General features: G+C 42.5%; 2 protein-coding genes across 2 annotated transcripts; one reads left to right on the top strand and one right to left on the bottom strand.

Annotated features, from left to right (window-relative positions):
• Positions 1–1,043: 1,043 nt before the first annotated feature.
• Positions 1,044–8,546, top strand: NUDCD2 (NudC domain containing 2). The gene is made up of 4 exons (XM_063123280.1): positions 1,044–1,237; positions 2,368–2,416; positions 6,544–6,695; positions 8,276–8,546. The coding sequence occupies exons 1-4, from the start codon at positions 1,049–1,051 to the stop codon at positions 8,357–8,359; spliced, it is 474 nt and encodes a 157-aa protein (XP_062979350.1). The 5' UTR covers positions 1,044–1,048; the 3' UTR covers positions 8,360–8,546.
• A 5,452-nt stretch (positions 8,547–13,998) lies between these two features.
• CCNG1 (cyclin G1) lies at positions 13,999–21,355 on the bottom strand. The gene is made up of 6 exons (XM_063123279.1): positions 21,092–21,355; positions 20,399–20,652; positions 19,335–19,413; positions 19,146–19,244; positions 17,067–17,261; positions 13,999–15,348 (listed from the first exon to the last, which is right to left on the bottom strand). The coding sequence occupies exons 1-5, from the start codon at positions 21,353–21,355 to the stop codon at positions 17,070–17,072; spliced, it is 888 nt and encodes a 295-aa protein (XP_062979349.1). The 3' UTR covers positions 13,999–15,348; positions 17,067–17,069.
• Between the last annotated feature and the right edge of the window lie 2,595 nt (positions 21,356–23,950).

Raw genomic sequence — 23,950 nt, 5'->3', positions numbered from 1 at the left:
TTGTTTTTTTTCTTTCAAAGAATACATTTTGCCAGTTGCACACTGCAATTGGTGGCATAGCGTGCATGAATGGTAGTACAGTCCGATACACGGCTATTTATTTGTAGGCATGTAGAGGATTGCACTGTTGCTATGTTATGTTGCTCCTGGAAGAAACCGCGCTCCGTATGCACGGCATGCTGTACTATATGAAAGTCGGCGGGTTAGTGCTTTTTTCTTTTCTTTTCTTTAAATGCTCTGTTTTTGTACGCTTGCTGCTCTTAACCGGAGTTCGCAAGTTCACTTTGCTGTTCGTGTTGCAGGTAACGAAGCTACACATTGGCTGAGTTCGGACGACACGCTAATCAACGGTTGTTTCCCATTCTGTTCCTATTATTATTATTATTATTATTATTATTATTTATATAGCACCATCAATGTACATGGTGCTGTACAGAGTAAAACAGTAAATAGCAAGACCCTGCCGCATAGGCTTACATTCTAATAAAATCATAATAAAACAATAAGGAGGGGAAGAGAATGCAAACAGGCACAGGGCAGGGTAAACAGGCACTGGGTAGGGTAAAACTAACAGTATAAAGTCAGAACAAAATCAAGTTTTAAAAGCTTTAGGAAAAAGAAAAGTTATTACCCCCACACAAACACACACACCAGTTGATTAGCGTGTCGTCCGAACTCAGCCATTGTCACTCTGCGTACCCGAAGGAAACGGCTTTCCAAAGACGATATAATTGCATTTCACGTGAATAACAAGCAGCTTAAAAGACTTTGATTGGGCAGTTGTGTCAGACACGTGAAGGAAACCCCTCGAGATGCCCGCGTTTCCTCGGCTCAAATGGACTTTCGGGACTTGTAGTGACAAGGCCAGACGACTCTTCTTTCTAGCTCTATGGGCTACCTAGTGAAACGCTGGCGGAAGTGGGGCTAACTGTGGCGTCGAGGCGTCAGGAACATTTCCGCGGGGTGGAGAGGGGGAAATGATGCGACCCGGGTGAAGAGCGCATGCGTATTTTCCTGGGGTGGGAGGAGGCGAGTTTGATCGAGGTGGATGTCGGCGCCGTTCGAAGAGCGCAGCGGGCTGGTGCCCTGCGCCACTCCCTGGGGCCGCTGGTACCAGACCATGGAGGAGGTCTTCGTCGAGGTGAACGTGCCGCAGGGGACCCGCGCGCGGGATGTCGAGTGCAGCCTGAAGATCCGCCACCTGTCACTGGTCGTGGCGGGGAAGGAGGTGCTCGAGGTACGGAGGGGAGGCAGAGAATAGGCGGGCTAAGAAAAGCCAGCGTAGCCTTCTGCCCGTCTGCTCAGAAGTAAACCTCATTGGGTTTGGTGGGACGTCTATAGCATTGCAGCCTTCGGGCGCAATCCTACGCATGTTTAGACAGGAAAAAAGTCCTACATCCCCCAGCATTCCTCATGCTGGCTGGGAATGCTGGGAGTTGTAGGACTAATTAACATGCAGAGAGCTGTAGCTTTAAATTCGTTTTCTTTTCCTCTCCAGGATTATTTTTGTTAAATAGAGATTCCAGACTGTTTTTCGATGCTTCTGGTATATTCAAATGGAACAAAAAAGACACCTGTCACTTTTCGTAGAGTAAATGTTTCATACTTTTCAGACACAAGTCTCTGCAAAACCAGCTGCAATGGAAGGCAGTCTTGAGTGCATTTATTTTATTAAAACATTTATATCCCGTCCTATATCACAAGGATCTCAGGGCAGTGTAGCCAGAAAGCATGGAGGTTATTTTCCCCTTTTTAATATTGGTTCTCTATGTATACTTCATTTGACAAGCTGATTTGCATTTTGCATGGTTGTCTGTTAGCTCTGTAATCAGAGAAGACCTTGGAGATTCTATTTTTATCTTGTCTCCATATCTCAGCAAAATCTACTCCTCCTTTTTTGTGGATGTTTCCTAATGCTCATGGGACTCATTCTGTCTTGCCTCTAACTTTTGAGACATCACCACGCAAAATCAAGTACATCATTAGGTTTCTGCATTAATTGTGTGTTTGTAAGTAATTGCTTACTCCATCATCTATGGATCCAAAGGTCATATGATTTGGAATTAAATTTTGCTATTTTAGTTGGTATACAAATACATGGTCAAAATTAAAGTCATAATTTCACTGTTGGGGTATTATTACAAGCATCCAAAGAGTGAGCTGCTATTGTTGGACAGTTTTACTGAACCAGTTGACAATTTTTTTTTAAAAAAAAGTTAGTTTGTCAAGCTCATAATTAATATTTACTATCTTAGATGAAAAACGAACATGATATTTCTGAGAAGTTCTTAGTTTGTAAACAAAAGATTCAACATCTAGGTTATGCTGCCATTTCTTTTCTTACGAAAATGTTAATATTTCTTTCAGGGTAAACTCTTTGATTCTACAATAGCTGATGAAGCAACATGGACACTAGGTAATATCTATGTTTAAGTGAATGCTTGAGGCAATTTAGTTCCATTGTTTACTTTTCTTTCACTAGCAAGATTTTTGTTTTATTAATGAAAATCACATCAGGTTTTGATCCCTGCTTCCAACGACACAGGAGGGTTCCCATGGGGTTCAAGATAACCCTGTTTCTCCATATTGACCCTCCAGAAAGTCCAAGAGATGGGAGGTCTGTGCATATCCCCAGACAGGCTATTTATTTATTTATTTATTTATTTATTACACTTATATGCCGCTCCCATAGCCAGGGTTCTCTGGGCGGTTTACAGAAATTCTAAAATTGAGATAAAAACCAGTATACAAAATTTAAAACTCTAAAACACAGAACATACACACATAAAGCAATTAAAAACTGATTAAAAACTAAACATGTGGGTAATTAGGATGTGCCACCATATGCCTGGGCAAAGAGGAAAGTCTTAACCTGGCGCCGGAAAGATAGCAGCATTGGTGCCAGGCGAGCCTCATCAGGGAGATCATTCAATACCTCTATCATGGCCCCAGAGGTATTGTGAAGGAATTAAAATGGTGGTTATCCACCTCAGCTACCCAGGCTCCAGTGCTAAGAGAACTGCTGGGCTCAGGGTGTAGTGGCTAAAGTGTTGGAGTCGGGAGATCTGGGTTCAAGTCCCCACTCAGCCATGGAAACCCATTGGGTGACTTTGGGCCAGTCACAGGCTCTCAGCCCAACCTACCTCACAGGGTGGTTGTTGTGAGGATAAAACGGAGAGGAGGAGGATTATGTACACTGCCTTGGGTTCCTTGGAGAAAAAAAGGCGGGACATAAATGCAGTACTAAATAAATACATTTTGGGTTGGTGACGAGATAGACAGTTTGGGGCCAGAATATCCAAAGGTTTGCCTCCTATTATATGAACCTGCCTGTAACTTACAATAATCATCGGAGACCCTGACATATGTCGCAATACCTAGACAAGCTGGGTTGTCTAGGTGTTGATGGGTAAGTCCGGTCGACCACCTGTGTGCTTGACCCTTGCCCCTCGTGGCTCATTACATCAAATAAGGAGGGGATCGCCGGCTGGGTCCAGGAGGTTGTAAATGCCTCCTTGAGAGAGGGAGTGGTGCCGGCCTCTTTAAAAGAGGCGGTAATTAGACCACTCCTGAAGAAGCCTAATCTGGACCCGGAAGATGTTAACAACTACAGGCCGGTGGCTAATATCCCTTTCCTGGGCAAGGTGCTTGAGCGGGTGGTTGCAGGACAACTCCAGGCACTCTTGAATGAAACGGATTATCTAGATCCATTTCAATCGGGTTTCAGGCCTGGTTTTGGAACAGAAACTGCCTTGGTCGCCCTGTGGGATGACCTCTGTCGGGAGAGAGACAGGGGGAGTGCTACCCTGTTGGTTCTCCTGGACCTCTCAGCGGCCTTCGATACCATCGACCATGGTATCCTTCTGGATAGGTTGTCTGAACTGGGAGTTGGAGGTACTGCGTTGCAGTGGTTCCGCTCCTACTTGGATGGCCGATTCCAGAAGGTGGTGCTGGGGGATTATTGCTCTGTGCCGTGGCTCCTAAGCCATGGGGTTCCGCAGGGCTCTATTTTATCCCCTATGCTGTTTAACATATACATGAAGCCGCTGGGGGAGGTTATCCGGAGATGTGGACTGAGGTGTCATCAATATGCGGATGACACCCAGCTCTACCTTTCCTTTTCATCAAACCCAGGTGAGGCAGTGACTGTTCTGAACCAGTGCCTGGGCACGGTAATGGACTGGATGAGGGCTAACAAACTGAGACTCAATCCAGACAAGACGGAGGTACTGTTAGCGGGTGGTTCATTTGTCCGGCGAGGTGATGTTTGCCCTGTCCTGGACGGGGTTGCACTCTCCCTAAAGGATCGGGTCCGTAGTTTGGGGGTGCTCTTCGATCCAGAACTGTCACTTGAGGCACAGGTGAACTCAGTGGCAAAGAGCACCTTTTATCAGCTTAGGCTGATATACCAACTGCGCCCTTATCTGGACAGTGATAGCCTAGCTACAGTTATCCATGCTCTGATAACCTCTCGTTTGGATTACTGCAATGCGTTATACGTGGGGCTGCCTTTGAAAACGGTCCGGAAGCTTCAGCTGGTACAAAACAGGGCAGCCCGTTTACTAACAGGGACTGGCTGGCGAGATCACATTACGCCAGTCCTTTTACAACTTCATTGGCTGCCAGTCCAGGTCCGGGCCCGATTCAAAGTGCTGGTATTGACATTTAAAGCCCTAAACGGTTTGGGGCCAGGTTATTTGAAGGAACGCCTCCTCCCATATGTACCTACCCGGACCTTAAGATCATCTACAGGGGCCCTTCTCCGTGAGCCCCTGCCAAAGGAAGTGAGGCAGGTGGCTATTAGGAGGAGGGCTTTCTCCGCTGTGGCACCCCGGTTGTGGAATGAGCTCCCCAGAGAGGTCCGCCTGGCGCCTACACTGTACTCCTTTCGTCGCCAGCTGAAGACCTTTTTATTCACCCAGTATTTTAACACTTAATTTTAACTTAAATTTAAATTATACTGTTTTAACTCTGTATTTTAACCTTATATCAATTTTGCTGCGTGGTTTTATCCTGGTTGTGCTTTTTATATTGTATTTTGTATTTGTATTTTTAACTTGTTGGTTGTTTTATGATGATTTTAATTTTTGTGAACCGCCCAGAGAGCTTCGGCTATTGGGCGGTATAAAAATGTAATAAATAAATAAATAAATAAATAAATAAATAATCAACAGGGCATGTTCAGTAGCAGCACCTGGGTTGTGGAACTCGGAAGGTGGGAAAGGTTCCCCTCCTTGCTCTACTTTAGACAGGCAGTAAAGACCGTCCTGTTCTGTCAGACTTTTAAAGTTTTCGCTGCTCTTTAATCTTAATGCCATTTGTAAATTTTATTGTTTGAGCTTTTCCCCCTCTGTTCCTTGGGTTTTATGTGAAGTTTTAATGCTTTTATTGTGCCAAGCACCTTTTATAAATAAAATAGGTGGTGGGCCCTCCTGAGGGCTCAGTGTGTCAGCAACTGCCCAGTGGTGGAGACTTGACCATGTATACAGTCCTCGGAATGGCAGGTGCAAGCATGCAAAATATGATGTGTTGGTAAAGCAAAAGAGGGAGATAATAATCCTCCTTCCCGAACTCTGAATTCATTAAATATTCTTGAGTTTACAGGTTCCCTTTCTACAAAAACCTGGGGTTTGTACTTATCAAACAATGTGTCTACCATTTTACAAGCTTCAATCATGAGGATTTGTGTTCATGTGACAATAAAGCTCAGTTTCTGACAGATGTTTCACACAACCAAGCTGTCATATTATTGCTGCTGATATCTTCAGAGATATAATTGATCATTTAAATCCAAAAAAGTATCAGGATGAATATGTGAAGACCGAAACAAAAAGTCACAAAAGGGAAGTTCATTCATTCAGTGTTGTCTACAGAAATACTGCCTGTAATACTGGTTAAAACAGCCTGTCCCAAATGTGGTGGCCTCCAGATGTTTTGTACTAAACCTCCTGTCATCCCCGATCATTACCTCTGCTGTCTTGGGCCGATGGGACTTGTCCAAAACATCTGGAGGGCACCATGTGGGGAAGACTGAGTTAGAGAGACAAGTTTAGTTTGCTTGCTGGACAAAATATAAGCAGGTTGAAATGGAAAAAGAAGTTGTCTTTATTTATTTATTTATTTAAGGATTTTTATGCCGCCATTCAGCCAAAAAAGGCTCTTGAAATACTGTCAAGACTGTATTTCTTGACAGTCCCTGCCCACAGGCTTACAATCTAAAAGACATGACACAAAAGGAAAGGGGATTGGGAGAAAGGAGGAGGAGGAGGGGGGGAAAGCAAAGCAAATTCAGGCACTACAATCTTAGTTGCAAAGTTCAGCAGTTACAGTTGACAGCAGGAGGGAGGGGGCTCTCAGCTGGAGCTGGACCCAGGCACGGTGGAGAGGTGCCTGGCTGCTGGTTCCTCCCTCACTGGTGGCCTCTCCAGAGACAGTTGGTAGCAGGAGGGAGGGGGCTCTCAGCTGGAGCTGTCTTCTGTGTGTCATGAGTGATTCTTCCCGCACCACACACAAATACCTTTTTCTATTCTTTTATTGGTGAAGAGGACCAGAAACTAATAAGAATTGTCTTGACGAAAACAAATCGAGATGCTGGAAACTGTTGGACTTCTCTGCTGGAGAACGAGTATGCTGCAAATCCATGGGTCCAGGACCAAATGCAGAGGAAGCTAACATTAGAAAGGTTCCAAAGAGAGGCAAGTCCATGAACATCAGTTAATATTTGTGGCCCTGTGTGTATTTATGCCAAAGTGTGTATGTTAGGTCAGCAGAGTGTTGATGTTTAGCCAGAATACAACCATGGCACTGCTGTTTAAGACAGGCATGCAGAACCTCAAGTCTGTGGAGCCAATCTGCCCCCTTTGGGTTCCAATCCCTTCCCAGCTGCAGTTCTCCTGGCCCTGACTGCTGATCATTCCTGGAGGAGAAGGCTGTCAGTGGCCTGATCCAGACAACACACTAAACCATGCTGCTTCACCACAAAATGGTTAAGGGAATGCATTAAACCAGACTAATGGCTACATTGATGGTTATGTGCTTCCTCCAGTATCCAAGGCAGTAAGCTTTTATGCACCGTTGTTGGGGAACATGGGTGGGAGGGTGCTGTTGCACCATGTCCTGCTTTGTGGGTCCCTGGTCGACAGCTAGTTGGCCACTGTGTGAACTGAGTGCTGGACTAGATGGACCCTTGGTCTGATCCAGCATGGCACTTAAGTTCTTATCATTTGCTGCTTTCCTGGCTTTTGCAGTAAGAGCGTTAAGCTAAAATAGGCTGGTATTTTTAGTCCTGCTCCTTTTGACTTCAGCCCTGCCCACTACTGGGATGCAGCTTCTCTGAAATTGACTTCAGTAGTAGGGCTGTAAGAGGTTCAATGCCCCTAATATAAGACATCTGCTTTGTAAAAAAAAAATCCAGAATGTATTGAGCGTCTTTAAGTTTTGAGCATGAACAGATGCATGAGGGGGGTATTACATGAGTAACTGAGGCCAGGGCTGTCCTTGCTTTGCTCCCTACATTGTGCACCTATAGATGTCCACATATTTGCATGGTTATCAGCAAAGAAAAATCCTATGTGCAAGAAGCTGGTACATCAGCACATTTTCTTTGCTCATAACCATGCTAATGCATGGATTTCTAAAGGTGGATGTATGGCACAGTAGTCGTGTAATACCTCTCCACATGAGTATTGTGCATTGTGTGAAGGGGGCTGCATTTTTGCTAGTTTTAATAGCAGTCGCTAGTACCGGGGGTGCGGTGGGGCGTATTTTGAAGAGGAAGGCATTGATATCAAATGAGCCCTTTTATGCAATAAGATTTCCCTCCCTTAGCATTGTATACAGCTCTTTCAAAGATTACTGAGCTGTGTGTTATAGCATTGGGGTGGGTACTAATATCTGGGATTTTTTAAAAAATGAACAATTTTAACAAATCTACTGTATTTATTTCTTCAGCTAGAGCTATGCCACTTAAAATTTAGTATGTTCAGAGAATGTTTTATTTATAGACATATAGATCAGGCTGTCTTAAATAGTGTCATGAAACCTTTTCCGTTCTGCAGGTGCACAATCACCATTATCTCTTTTAATGTAACATCTGGTAAATGTTTGAAAGCTACTAACCTGCAGATAAAGATATTTTAGTCTTGATTGCTGCAAAGAACAGAGCGAATGGTGCATACTTTTGATAACTTGGAAAAGGGTTAGCAAACAATGAAAGTTTAACCTTATGAAGATGCTCACAAAGGGTATAAATGAAATCGTATGATCTGTTTTGCAGAACCCTGGATTTGACTTCAGTGGAGCAGAAATTTCTGGAAACTACAGCAAAGGAGGGCCAGACTTTTCTAGTCTTGAAAGATAGCTGCGTGCTTTCAGCTGTATTTCTGTGAACTAAAAGAAAAGTTATGAAGGACTATTACGTGGTCAAAGAATTCATCTGTGAGACTAGGCTTCGGAATGTCTTACTGCTTTTTCTGGACAGCTTTAAATAATAAAATAAAGGCTTTTTAATTGTACTAACATATTAATAAAAAAAATTAAACACCTGACTTATAGATACAAATCAGTGTTATTTGTACAGTGACACTGTCTACCAAATTTAGAACACCTTTTCAACTGCTAGCATAAAAAACTGGTGTAAACATAATTGCTCTTGATGTGCCAGCAATAAGTTGTTTTGAAAAACCACAAGCTGTATACTTTTTTGTAATAGGGGTGGGTGGGAAATTCTACAATTTAAATAGTTCTGGCTTTTGACAGCAAAGTGCTAGTGTGGCAAGTTAGTGAAATTAATTTTGAAGTGACAGCTTTGTGTATTTTCGGATCTCTTATGTTGTGGCATAAAGGCACTTGCTTTGGAAGGCTAGATAATGAAAAACAGATTTGGCACACTGCTGAGGTTTAGATATAAATATAAATCAAACAGCAACTCAGTCAACCCAAGTCTAAAAACAATATGATTCATGTAGAATGACCCGTAAACCCAGTAATGCTGAAGTCTGATGTAATTAGTGTCTCTTACAGGTTTGTTCCAAATTTCAGTGTAAAACAAACCTTGAACCAGAAGGGGTAGAAAGTCAAGCTGGAGTCTTAGGCGAAGTAGCATAGAACTAATCAATATCCTTAGCCTTTATCCCAATCCAGTCCCCCGGTTATTTGAAATGCATTGAAAGTCCTATATTGATTTCTCTGCATGTGAATGAGGGATGTGTGTGTTCTGGCTGGGATTCACAGAACTGCTTTGGGCACACCCAAATGCTATTTCATGTCCGCGGGGATTTCTGGCCTGCAGGCCCTCCCTATACTACATAGAGAACTGTTTCTGAACACATGGAAGGGGCTTCAAACAGAGTTAGCCATGCAGCTTTCCATGCAACTGAGAAATACTGGTTTAAAGTCCCTTTGGGCATGTGGAATTAGTCCTGTTTTTCTAAACCCTGGCCTCTGTACAATTAAACATGTAATACTATTTTGTTTTGACTTCTAAAAAAATCTCAATCTCTCTCCAATAGATCAGAATAAAATATGTACTTCCTTTGCAGTTAGGAAACAGCCAGTTACAATTTTGTTGTACCACCTTCTAAAGGTTTCCAAACATAATCCTGTTTTGTTTGTAGCTCGGATTTCAGTTGTATTTGGATAGGCACACAATGAACGGAATAAATTTTAATTGCAGTTTGTCTGATTCACCCCCTAATCATGTATACGCTGTGTTTATAATTGCTGTGTGTTTAAGCCTAGGCATGTTTAGTTGCCTATCGGACGTGAGGTAGTAATTTTCATGTTTGAGAAAGTATTGCACTTAAAACAACCTCATCATTGGGTTTATACTATGCTTAAATTGTACAGAGCCAAAACAGGGTGTTTAAAGTCTCTCAAGAACTTGAAAGCTATTACTTCAGCTATTAAGATGCCATGATACCAAACCTCCATTATGTACAAATTGGTCAAACCCTCCAGTTTTATATTTATATATTATTTAAACACACAAAGAGATGCAAAGACATGGTTTGGGTAACATGGCACATTGGCATGGCTCATCATGAGTTGCCTAATTTGCATATCCAGCCCCTGCTTGGGGTTGTCACGTTATGAAAACCCAGCAAGCATGAGTTATGAGAGGGTTGTTTGACCCTCACAGAATTCCCCCTCGCCTGACTATGACATGATAACCCCTAAGCAGGAGTTGGTTGTGCAAAATGATGGCTGCATGCATCCAGCAGCTTCACCATGGATTAAATAACCCATAGTGGATTGTGATGATGTGCAAACTGGCCCAAAACTCACATGAGGCAATGGAGACGAAACTTTGAAGTACAGTGCCTGTGAGGAGAAAAGTTTGTACGTTTCCTAAGCAGAGCTACAGCATGTGTGTCTCTGGAAATGGAGGGGTTGGTTCTGGGAAGAAACACGACCCATTCATATACAGCTGGAAGCAGGGTTAACCCCTCTCCAGAAGGTGCACAGAAGACTATCCTGTGCACATTTACCTGATTCTTTTAATGTGCAAGCTGCAGCCTAGCCTAGGTGACTAGTAGTACAGCTTTCTACCTTGTATTGACTGCTAAAGTAGTAGTGGGATCCTCCAAAAATGAGCAAACAGGACCCTACTTAACTCGATCAGTGTGCTATTATATTTGCTTAGGGTAGCAAAGAACAGCACCAAGCCTTGGGCTGGCCCTTTCTGTAAAGTGAAAGCTAATACTCTTAGGGAATGAGAGATGACTGACAGGCATGTCCTCTCTTGGCTGAGGTAGTGCAGAAAGTCAGAATCTAGCTACAGACCAGATGGGTGATTGAGATAAAACCCACTCTGTTGAAGTAGCAGTGGTGAAGTAAAAGGGCGAATAGAGTGGAGCACAGAGCGCTGGGCTGGTTGCTGTAGATCCAAGAAGGGTAAGTGAAACAACCAGTGAGCAGCAATATTGCTACTGGGTTTGTGGTTGTTGGGATCCTTTAATAGAAGGAGGTAAAAAGGAGACCCAAGGGGAGCAGTGGTGACAGGACTGCAGAACCTCAGGCCAAATCCAGCCCACCTGAGGTCCCAATTCAGTCCTCTGGTGTTGCCCAGATGGCCACACACCTTTCTTGGCCCTACCACCTTTTCCCCAACTGCTAGTCTTTTGCTTTGCCATGTCCCCCCACCCCCTTCTAAAAGATTGAAATGCCTAGAGCGACCATTTATTTATTTATTTATTACATTTTTATACGCCCAATAGCCGAAGCTCTCTGGGCGGTTCACAAAAATTGAAATTTTTTGTATATAAGAAGAATATACATTTGTATATAAGAAGAACCTGGTGAAATTCCCCCTTCATCACAACAGTTAAAGCTGCAGGAGGTAAACTAGAGTGACCAGATTTAAAAGAGGACAGGGCACCTGCAACTTTAACTGTTGTGATGAAGAGGAAATTTCACCAGGTGTTGCATGCATACAAATGACACCTGCTGAAATTTCCTTTTCCATTCAACTGTTAAAGATACAGGAGCCCTGTCCTTTTCATATGGTCATCCTAGAAATGCCTCTCCTAAGGCTTTGTTACTGGCGGTAAAAACTTCAAGCTAAAATTCACTGGCATTTTGGCCTCACCCGGTGTGTGTTCTTTTGGCCCTAAGCCCTTTTGCCTTTGGCCGCACCCACCATTGGAATGGCAGCCCCCAAGAGCTTCTCTGAAATTGGTTTCAGCCCATGTCCTGAAAGAGGGTCCATACTGCTGGCTTAAAGAATCACTTAGTTGTAAAGAGTGCTATTACTGGATTGGATTCAACAGATTCAGGCCAATCTGCCTACTACTCATAGGACCCTTTAAATTACAATAGTGCAATAATCCTTGTGCCTTAATTTACTATTTGAAAACAGAACTAGGCTCAAACTGTGAAGCAGAAAGCACCATCGTTTTAATCCCCACCCACCCCATGTCTCTTAAATAAAATGAGTTGCTACCAATTTTGTAGAGCCCTCTGATTTGAGTAGCTCTTTGCAAAAAGTTGCTGAGGTTATATATTTGCTTTAACTTTCAATACCCTTTGTAGTCATTTTAAGTAATTATCTTGCTTTTCCCTTGCTCTTTGCTTTCAAACCTTAGTGCTTTAAAGCTCATTGCTCTTCTGTGTTTTTCATCTGACCTTTAGATACATGAGTGATAGTTATACATAACTAGATTCTTTTCTACTTCTTTTGAAAGTATTGAGGTAATGTAAGGCAGGTTGTAACATGTAGAATTTAGTATGATACAGATAGCGGAAAACTATCATCACCCAAAGGATCTCTAGTGTTGGGTTCCTTGGGTCAAATTCAGTAACATGGAAGTATTAGATCCAAATTTTAGCTCAAAGCCACACATTGCCCTAGTCCATAGATAACACTAAGCCGTAGTGCAGTTTGTTTAAACCTAGCTTGTGGTTGTGTCTGAACTCATCCCCATAAACATTGCTTGTTAACCAACAACCCAGAAAGGGAGCCCCTGGTTTGTTATTGTAAATGTGTTATTGTATGGCTTATTGTGATATCTGAACCCAGAAACATGGCATATCCCTATCGTGTTTACGCTGCTGTCTATCCTGAAACATTCAACCAGCAAAAGTGGCCTGAAAATGAATCTGTTCTGAAAGCTGACAAAATGAGGAGAGAAACAACCAGAAATAAGCCATGTTTTGTTTTGTTTTTTGCTTGTTAGCAAGACCATTGATGGTTAAAGCAACAGACCATGGTTAACATATAACATTGGCTTACTGTTACATGTTAACACTGCCAATGTGTAATTCCATTGTTACTGACTTGTTCAATTCATTTGCAATTTGAGGTAAGACTGGGGAAGTGGGTTCTTTTCTTCATTCCCTCATGCAACTCTCATTTGCCCCCTCCCCACTTCCATGGCTCTCCTTTTCTGCATCCAATTGCGGCTAGAGAGTCTGAACATACTTCCATCCGCTTTAGATGACATTTCTTGGAAGGAATACAGTACAAGTGTCTTCCTCCAGTGACATATCTTACAATAGAGGTTTTTCATTTAAACTAGCTATGTGCAAGGTGTGAGGCCAGAAAGTTAATTTGTGCAAGTCCATTTCAAAACATTTTATTGAAAGGTACACTTGTTGTTTACGAGACATGACACTTTTGATAACCAGTTATAGCATGTCCTCCCTCAGACTGAACATGTTTTTGAAAACTCATTCACCTCCAACCTATATCAAGGTATCAAAGGCACAACAGAAGTAACCAGCCCACTGGGAAGTTTAACAGTATGGCCACTTACAAACCAAAATCAGTCTAAGGAAACATTATCAGTTAGTTTCGAAGAACAGCTTGCAATGAGGTAGAAGTAGTAAAAGCTTGCTGAGGCCAGAACGAACAAGAGGTTAGATTCAGACATCTGTAGTTATGAGCAGCATTGCTGTAATAACACTAGCTTGTTACTTTGATCCAAAGGATAAACAACTTAGTTCTAACTAATCCCATTCTGGTAAAATGTGATTGACCAGAATGAGTCAGTGCATAAAATGTTGGGATTGCAGCATTAATTGTTCCAGCCCAGTTTTACTACTCACAGGTAGAAATGCACATATAAGAACTTAAACAGGATACTATATACTTTAAACACAATCTGCAGAATCGGTTACCAAATTAACATAGTAGCAAGAAGTCTAGACTAGAGGTAGATCCCACCCAGACTAGCAGCTTGGAGAAGCCAACCTAGAAAAACTACATGTGAGCATGGTGACAAGTGCTTTAACGCATTTGCCATTTGGCACAACTGCCCTTTAACAGCTTACGCCATGTTTCAAGAAAAAATCCAGGAAAGCTCTGTGTTGCACTTCTTCTCACCCCCAAGGCTGTAATGTCAGCATTCAAGTGATCATGGTGCCAAAGATTACTTCTTGTTGGCTTCCCCACTTTCATTTGAATCCACCAGGAGTCACACGTGGACTCATTTGAATCCCTGGAGTCACACGTGGACTCATCTAAAGGGTAGTTAAATCCTATCTGGTTTCCATTAGTATTGATATCAAGAGAACTTTTCTGAGAGAATGTTTGTGGCCACATTACACTATCAACTTTATATGAAAATCAACGTTTTCCAGCTAAAAAAATTATCCCAACAACCTGCAAGCTAGTTAAGACTGTTTCAGTGAGGTGTAGCACCAAACTCAATATTCTGAAGTCAATTTAATCCAATGCTCTATCACATGTTAGACATGAAGTGTTTGTGCTATCCAAAAGCCATCACCATGTTCATCAAGATGCGCTCAAGGCAAGTACATAGGATTACTTAACACTCTCGACTGCAAAGGCATTAGAAAAGCTTTAACGAGACAGAAGTAAAGGGTTGAATTCAGACCAAATTAGTTTAACTTGGTTCCCATTGAAAGCAGGGGGATTGAAGTCATGACTTGATTTCAGTGGAACCCAAATTCTAATTAATTCAGTCTGCTTTCAAGCTATAGTGTCTCACTTTAGTCTGTATTACTATTTTTAGGTATGGCCAACATTTTCAGCTGGTGTTTGACCTACATTCGTAACGACAGCTTAAGTTTCACAGTAAACATCGTCTAATACCTAACTCTTCAAAATAGTTTAAGGAAATCCACAAAAATAGCATTCATACTTTGCTAGAGTTTGTACTGTACCAGTGCTTGTCACATTTATATAAAGAATGCCTTAATGTGAGTTAGAGATATTGCAGACTTATCATTTGACTCCAGCACTTGCAATCGCCATATGATCCAGGGCTGGCACAGACATTTAATACAGTTCCATATTTGTAAAGTGCATCATGGCATTTATAGAATTCTGGATTAAGGTGAACATTTATTAAATAATCCCGTTCTTGCTTTAAAACATTCTTTTCTACTACTGTGAGACTGTAGTGATGTGTTATGCAATGGTTTACCATTCCACTAGTCCAAATGTACATAGGCTTGTCAGCCTGTCCTGATTGTGCTTGTTTATTTTCAGCCAGTGTTTAGTCCAGGAGATGCTGCATTTAGTAGAAATGTTTGGGACCAAAGACTACTGGCAGTATGCATTTCAGTTTTCCCATAGTAAGAACACCACACTTGATTAGCTGCCATCTTCCTATGTTTGAGGCCCAGGCATCATTCTGTAGGTACATCTTCAGTTTTCTTGTTAGAAATCCAAAGAGGGATAAAAACAGTCATACTGCAACATGCTGTATAGTCCTATAGCTCAGAAGCAGTCAACAAGTGAACACTGTTTAGCCACTCATGGAATTTGGCTTTCAGTAGGATCCGATAGATTCTCTGCTTTAATACAAAATAGATCCCAGCCCTTAAGATTGCACACATGTGATGAGTCAAGTGCCCCATCCTCCTTTCTGGATTGTCTCTAGCCTAAAGAAAGGAAAAAAGGTTTACAAGATAAAGTGTATTTATGCAAGTTGGTTGCTTTAATCAGCATTGCTTACAAGTACAACATTCATTTGTAGATAAACCACTTAGATTTACATGCATTTCCCCAGTATTGCACTTTATTCTGCGTACAAAACTGTCTTCTACATCAAGTAATTGTTTAGCCTAGTGGTGGGAAATGCACGGCCCTCCAGATGTTGTTGGACTATAACTCCCAGCAGCCCTTGCCAACATAGGCAATGGTGAGGGATGATGGGAGCTGCAGTCCAACAACTTCAGGGAGAGCCACACATTTCCTACCTCTGGTTTAGCTTATGCTTCCATAAAAATATTTCTCAATGCAACTATGGCTAAAGTGTATTAATGTTCTCAATTATATTACTAGAAATCCTACGCCAGTCATGCCTGATCTGGCACCCTCCCAGTGTAAGACTACTACTCCCATGATCCCCATGTCGGCTGGAGATCATGGGAGTGTTAGTCCAATATATCTGGAAGGTGTGAAGTTGGGCAAGGCTGGCCTAAACTAACACCCTCTACATTTCTTAATATTTAGAGGCCTGCTGCATGAGCATCAGCTACTCATCCATTCTGGGCAGCTTTTTCTACCTCTTTCAATGGCTGCCAATGTTTCTCCCTTTATTCTTGAAAGGATTAGAAGAGACAGGCTAGGAGCTTGGACTTTTAGTTACAGGGCCAGACCATAGTGAGCTTGGTGCCACTGATGGGCCCAAGCCCCTGCCTGGTACAAAACCCGGTGCCTGCTGGCACTGTTGCTGTTCCCAAAAACCCCTTGTGGTGGAGCAGCTGACTGGCGATACCATTCACCTCCCCAGACTTGTTTACCCAGGCACTGCAGTTGAGGAAATCCAACATGGCGACCAGCCCTAGTGGAACAAAGCCGAGGGGCAGCTCCACTCCCACTGCAAGTGCTACAGCCAGGTAAAGGGGGGTTGGGATGAGTGACTGGCAGAAGGAGCTGCACTACATCAGGGCTCTGGTCTCTCATAAACAGGCAGACACCATCTTGTCTTTGTAACAACCTTTTTATTCAGCTTCTAGTACTTTCTTTACCCCAATGTGTAGTGCTCTTGACTGCCATCTCTGGTAGCCTGAGAGAACACATCCTTGGCCATGTCTATATATTATAGGCAAGAGGGGCAGCAATCTGCCCTTCTGAGCCCCCGGGCCCTCTCCAACACCTGGCCTGTCCAACTACATACAATTATGTGGGACAAAGAGTACAAGAAGGCCAGAAATTATGCAAGGTACATCTCTTGAGCATGTAAGCAAATTAGGAGGATAAAGGGACTTTGGGGTCCAGAAACTGAATATCAGAGGCAGACTGGTTTAAAAATGATTCTTAAAGATCCCTAGAAATTAGTTTTGTGCTAAGCATTAGGATTTCCCATCTTCTAACAGAACTGCAGTTGCTAGGTTCATGGAACAGCTTGAGTAGTTACACACCTCTAGCTCTCTCCAACTCACGAGGTCAGGAGTTAAAAATTCTATGAACTCATCCACCCTGTTAAAACCACGGCTTTAACCACGGTGAATAAGGCAAAAAGCCTTCTTCACCGTGGTTTAAGGCATCTTCTGAACAGGTCCATTAAAAGTCCAGTTTACATACCCTTCGGGCCTTCCGCATGAGTAAAACCCAGCCCCAAAAGCACAGTTATTGGTTGTTTTGATTCACTTACCTTTTAGGCAGCCATTTCTGGGATAGTGGGAAGGTGGGTAATTCGGTAGTAACTGTGCTTAAGCTGCCGTGCAGTTCGACCGGACACAATCCATTTTAGCTTCTGAACATTTGGTTTGGAACACTTGCTTGAGGAATACTCTGAGAGGCACTTTGACACAAGTTCCTTCCAGAAGGAGAGTTCTCTGCCATTTATCTACACACAGCAAATTTGAAAATGAAAGCCCATCAGGGCCACCCAGAAAGCAGCAAAACATGAGTTGACAACCAGTTGCATGCCTGGTATTATCACACATATAGGAACTATTCAGCTGATGCAAAGTATATTGGCAGGTGATAATACGTATATGCTCTTAGTATCTGCAAGGTTTCTCAGCCACTTGGTCTTTACGGAGTTACTACATCTTTGAAGTTCTTCTTCACATAAGTTTACACTCTGGCCACTGATAACTATCCAAACAAGTTTGTTCACATAGTTTAGACTATGGTAGTAAATTATCCTGCTTTCCAAGAGACATTTGTCCCAGAGAAAACAAGCAGCAAAGAAAGAGGAAGCAGGGGCTTTTCCAAAGGACTAGTGCATTAGAGAACAGCCACCTATTCCATTATAAAAGCTACGACAGTCTAGAAGCAGTCAAACATGTCTAAGGGTTGAACTGTAGAACTTGCTGTGCCATGATCAAACACTTACAACATGACTCCCCAAACTTTTCAGACCCAAGAACATATTTGGGAATTTGAGAAACGTCTGCGGGCACCACCACAAAATGGCTTCCTTAGAGGCTGTGGTTAGTCACATAATAGCTGCCATTGAGGTCTATCTAATCAAGAATGGTGGTCAGGGGCGGGATAGAAAGAGTTGCTTCCTGTCCTGCCCAATCTGCAGTCCACACAGACCTTTGCTCACTCTCCTTTCCTAGCCTTGCTTTTTCTCTCCCACTCACCCCTTTTTCTTGCAGTTTCTCACCACTCTGAGCCTCTACCCTCACTATTTGTCTCTCCCCACCCCCTCCAACACACTGCTTTAAACTCACTGTTTCTCTAGTCTCACTCTCTCTTCCCTCTTACTGGCTTCCTCTTCCTGCCCGCTGACCAGCTGATCAGAGGCAGGTTCGGAAACAGGAAGGAGAGTGTGGTGCCTACTTTTTTTTTATTACAACTGGTTTTTTGGAAAGAGGCAAGGAATGAAGAGCTGGGCAGGCCCCGCATTTGGGACCCTTGACTTACAGTGTGTCACAGTCAGCGCCATGAATAAGACATGCTGATGCCAGTAACACAGGCAACCATGCCAGTCCAAGCAGGGGTGAGGAATCTCTTTCAACCCAAGGGCCAAATTAAGTTTTGGATAAGCTCTTGGCGGTAACATTCTAGTGGTGGGCAAAGCTAAAGGTACTGGTATGGGGTGGAGCCAGAGGCATGGGATCAAAATCCCCGTCCCCAAAAGCATATGGCTGCTTGAAGCTCTCACTGCCAGTAACTCAGCCTTCAGAGAGGCATTTCAAGCTTTTAGAATGGAGGTAAGAACTGCACAAAAGCCAGAAAACCACCAGACGATTAGGAGTTGTGGGAAGAATCTGCAGTCCTCTCAGGGACCCCAGACAGCCTGAGATTCCCAATCATGTTTTTCTAAGACACATCACTGAATCGTGCACCGAAGGCAAGATTTCCTTCCAGACTGGACAGGCCCTAATTCTAGAAAGATTCCAGAGATGGACTTCTCCCCATAAAATTGGTTTTCCCTTGCTACTTTAGCCATCTTTAACTGATCTGAATCATGCTGAACAGATGCACATAAAGTGCTTTCTCGAAAGACACAGAGTCTCTTAACTTATAAGCAATAGTATTTGTAGTACAAGTTAGCACAGCCTTCCCTGACCTGATGCTTGCCAGATGTTTTGGACTCCAACTTCCATCATTCCAAACCACTGGCCATACTGGATGGTGCTGATGGGAGTTGAAATCTAAAGTATCTGGAAGGCAACAGATTGGGGGAAGCTGAGTTAGCATGAGGCTGGTGGAACAAAAGAGATCCAGTCTTGTGTCATTCCTAGAAGTGCTTAATCATTTAACTACAGCTCACCTTGGAATGTATTCGGAGATATTCTATGGTTTCCACCAACTCCAGCAGCTTTTCATCTTCAGCTTCCAGGGCCATTATTGAGAAAGCCAACACTGATGGCTGAGGGATAAATAAATCGATTAAAATGACAGACAATTATGTTAAGCTTCTGAAGAATTTTTGCAAGGGTTGGTAAATCAAGATCCTTACCTTTGCTTTAGAAAGAACAATTCTGCAGTGACATGCCTTAAGCTGGGCTTCAAGTCTTTCCAAATTAAGATGTCTTTTTCTATGAAAAAACAAGGTCTAGTTAATTAGATTCTGATATTTGGAGACAAAGCCTACAAAAAGCAAGGATCGCCTTACTAGCTTGGATCAGCAACAAGGTATTTTTAGATGATGTGAACAATTTTTATGAGTTAGCCTCTTAAAGAGCGATAGCCTCTTCCCTCCCTCCCTCCGTGGGCAGAGACCTGTCCCAAACGTCTCCGCTGCACGGGTCCGGATCTCACGCGGAGCTCTCGCTGGAGGTGGTTGGCAGAAGCGGCCTTTGCTGCTGCTGCTGCCGTGGCCGCTTCTTGCGCCTCCCCGGCGTGGAGAGGAGGCGGCGTTTGACGATAGCCGCGACCGTGTCACGCCCCTCCTCGCCATGAACCGTCCAGTAGAGACTCCGGCTGCGGTGGCACCTGCGATGGAGCCGGGCGTACAGGACGGCCAGCGTCAGCACCACCAGCAGGAAAGTGAGGGCGCTGGCTGCCCAGCCATCAAGGATTTCACTACATATCCTGATATTTTGTCAATTACAGGTTACAGAACAGCATTGAATTGCTACTGCTTTTGATTTGCAGAGGTTGAGTGTTGGTTTGGAGTTTGAGAAACAAGCTAGCCAGTAGCATGGATCCAGCTTAGGTTTAGCTAAGCTAAACCTAAGCTTAGCTAAAGCTAAACCTAAGCTTAGCTAAAGCTAAACCTAAGCTTAGCTCATCTCAAGAAGCTCATTGTATTGATCCCTCATCTTCACTCCTCTAGAGATTCCCCATTTAACCCTCTGCAGAATCAATTAAGCAACAATAAAGTGAACACAGCCCTCTTAGCATTAAGCTGTTGTTTCTAGGCTAGACAGATAGTAGTCAGCTATTTAGATCAGTTAAAATGCTGCCCTGATACAATGCATGCCTATGTCCCATCAATACACTTCCCATTTTTTTCTCCAGTGGCAGACTCCCACCTTAAAGGAAATTACCAGTTCGAAGTTTTGAAAGAGAGGCTTTTACCTTTCACTGCTCAGACTGTCATACAGGATTGAATGATAAAGTTGTAGAAACTGGAAGGCAGTTGTTGCTTTCACTTTTCTACAAAGCTTCTCTAGAAGAATCTCCTCCATTCTCATGAGGTCAGACACTGTGAACCGGTATTGACTAATTCGGATTAAATCAGTGGCTAATGGAACATTTCTCTCAACTTGTGTTGCTTTCACAGCCAGGTAGAAACAACTTAGCCCAACACAACCCAAGTGTTTTGGCTGTACCTAGAAGACAAAGTATAATCTTTGAGTTAAAGGGTTTACAAAGTGAGATGATCTCCAACTTCAACCTTACACAATTTACTAGGTAATAAATACCATGTAACTCTATGGGATTTTTACGTAACAGCAGGTAAAAAGTCATTCTTTTTTTTTTACTTTAGGTTTAAAAGGCAGGCAGCCATGAAGTTACATATACTCTCTTATATTTGATTTTAAATTTCCAATATGAATAATGAATTTGTTCAAAATATAAACCATCTTCCAATTATTCTCCAAGATGCAGTGCATGGATAATTAATGCTTATTTCACTTATTGGATTTACACAACATAACGGTATGCAAGAACACAAACAAATATTGGGTTGAATGAAGATTTGGGAATCCATATATTTGTGAAGTCTTACACAAAAACTAGTGCTAAACTGGCAGTTTAAAAACCTACCTTCATTATTGATAAAAACCTGTCCAAATAATTCACAGTGAGAGAAAACGTCTCTGTGCCAAAGCCAAAGAACTGAATTAAGCTAAGCAGGTCTTTTACTTCGAAGTCTCTCAACCTTGCCGTCATCCGGAGCCCGTTATCATGAGCAGATTCAATTATTCTCAGGCCAGAGATCTTTGGCTGACATCTTAACTCCTGTTCCAGTAATGCATTTAGCTGGTGCAGCAATTCCTGAGTGCCACTTGTTGCAAACGTTTCAATCATCTGAAATACAAGACTTGGTTCAGAATAACTGCTTATAGCAAAACACTTCTAGGTCAAGATGCACAAGGATCGCATTTGAGCCTACCATTGGTTAAAAGGTAACTGACAAAGTAATAGGGCATCAAAGGCTGAAGAGATACTACGAAGGGTCACTCTGTCGTGAGCATCACAAACCACAGGGGTGGAGTGGGGATTAGTAGGAGAGAACTAATTGATGGGCAAAACCAAAAGGGGACACTAGCTCTGGGACCATGGTTAGCTGGCATAGCCCTGCTCACTGAACATATAAGCTGGGCTTCTGAAGATGCGTTAAAAAAATAGAAACTAGGTTTAAAGTAACGATTTTAACAAGCTTTGACTCAAACAACCTCAGCGCCTACACAGGAACTTCTTCATATTTCATACCACAACATTAGTTTCATCTACTGCTGCATTTATAATACAGTATCCAAAGCAGCTTATAACAAAAGATATTACAGCACCCTACATTTAAGGTCACCATTTTATTACAAAAATAGCTACAGCTTAAGAATTTCAAACACTAATATAAACAGAATATTTGAAAACTTGAAAAAAAAAAATTTAAATTTGTTTTATCATTTGTTTTTTAATATGCTTGTTGCCCTGAGAGCTTTGGCTATAGAGACTCAAAAACTGAATAAATAAAATTTATTTATTTATTGCCGCTGTGGAGCAGTAGTGTAGATCCTGCCTAAGTTGTAAATACTATAAATACTATATGTTAAAACTACGACAATGGAACCAGTAACCGAGGGAGGTCGTGGGCTCTCCCACACTAGAGGCCTTCAAGAGGCAGCTGGACAACGCTCTGTCAAGGATGCTTTAGGGTGGATTCCTGCATTGAGCAGGGGGTTGGACTCGATGGCCTTGTAGGCCCCTTCCAACTCTGCTATTCTATGATTCTAAATAAATTAGGACAAAGCTCTGGATTTATCACCAAGTTCACAAACTATAAATTAAGAGTCCGAAACTACAGGGTGTTGTTGTGAGTTTCAAAACCTTAGGCCCAAGGGATTGCTGACAATTTTGTGTGATGCTACAAGAGAAAGCAAGGTACTTTAAAATAAAAAGCTCAGCAAACCAGGCCCTAAATGCATGGTTTTATTTTATCAGTCCAGTTCTATGAAGGCAATTGATCTCTTTAAACCAACAGTGGTTAGCTGGCAAGTTAATCCTTTCATCATCAGGCAGAATGAGACAGCTGCTCAGGCTGCTAAGTTTGGGTGCTATGAAAGGGCAGAAAGTTGTTACACTATTTAATTTTATTACTGTATTTAATATTGTATTCCCAGGAAAGTGAGAATGCACTTGTGGCATTTTCTGCTTCTGGTACCATCATTTAATTTGACTTGAGGGTGGGAGGGGAAGGACACTGTTAGATGCTTCATCTCAGGCAGCAAGTGTCTTGGGCCAGTCCTACTTACAAACACAATGGGCCTATTCAGACAACACACTAAGCCATAGTTAGGCCGCTACCCTTTTAGCAGCAAATAGTTAGTGAGTGTGTTTAAACCTTGGTTATGTAGCCACCATGGTTAGGAATGGTTCACACGACACACTAACCCATAATGTTTAGCTCAAAGCACTTGGCATAGTATGTCATCTGAACAGTGACAAATCCATTTAGGCCACATAACATCCTTTTAAGTAGAGAATGTGGCTTCAACCAGGATGGAGTTGAAGTTCAGGGAGCAAGGAGGAGCCTCTCTGCTTTGTTAACTGGACTGAAGGGAAGATCCTGTCGCTCAGAGTAGGGTAGAAGGTCAGAAGTGATTTATTGGTAAGCAGTAGAAGGGTAAGTGTTGCCAACTCCCAATGTTTAAGCAGCAAGAAAAATTGCAAGGAAATAATGCAGGGAAACCTTTGAAAAGACACCTTCAGAAAGAATTTAAGACTGAACAATAGGAATAGTAAAGAGACATTAACAGCCCCAGAACTCTACTGAAAAGAAGAACTTGTTTACAAATTTCCAATTGTCGGCTGTAAGTGTTGCACATTTGTATGTTATGATAGTTTACATAAAAATTTAAATATCAAATATAATATAGAAAAAATGTCATAGTTTATGCTAATGGGGTTGGTGTTTCTCACCTGTCAAATACGAAAATCATATTTGAGAAGCTCTGCCAGCCTTTTATATTGGTAAGCCTGACCTGTAATGACTTCAAAGGAAATTTGTGATTGCATATAAATCTTTGCATGTGGCTCTCTTCTGTGTATGGTGGACCTCCGAGTTTTAGTGTTTTGCTTTTTAAAAGGAAAGCAGATTCCACAAATGCTTAAAAGCCCGCCCAACGCTTGCTTAAGCGACACCAGCTGTGCCCAGCGTTTCCTGCCTTGCTTACATGCCCGGACCTGCCTGTCTCTCGGCTGCAAGCTCCTCGGCCTGAAAGTTAGCAATTTCCAAGTGGAATATAGACAAATGACCCTTCCCCCTTTAAAAGCCCAGCCAGGTCAAGCCTCCGCCCGTTACTTACCTTACGCCCCAGAAGAAAGAAAATCAGATGGTTCGGGAAAGCTGTCCGAGTTGAAATCGAATTGAAAGTAATTAATTTAAATTTAAAATAAATAAAA

Source organism: Elgaria multicarinata, chromosome 3, assembly GCF_023053635.1.
Source record: "Elgaria multicarinata webbii isolate HBS135686 ecotype San Diego chromosome 3, rElgMul1.1.pri, whole genome shotgun sequence".
In the NCBI taxonomy this organism is placed as follows: domain Eukaryota; kingdom Metazoa; phylum Chordata; class Lepidosauria; order Squamata; family Anguidae; genus Elgaria; species Elgaria multicarinata.
This window is presented reverse-complemented; position numbering and strand designations above follow the sequence as displayed.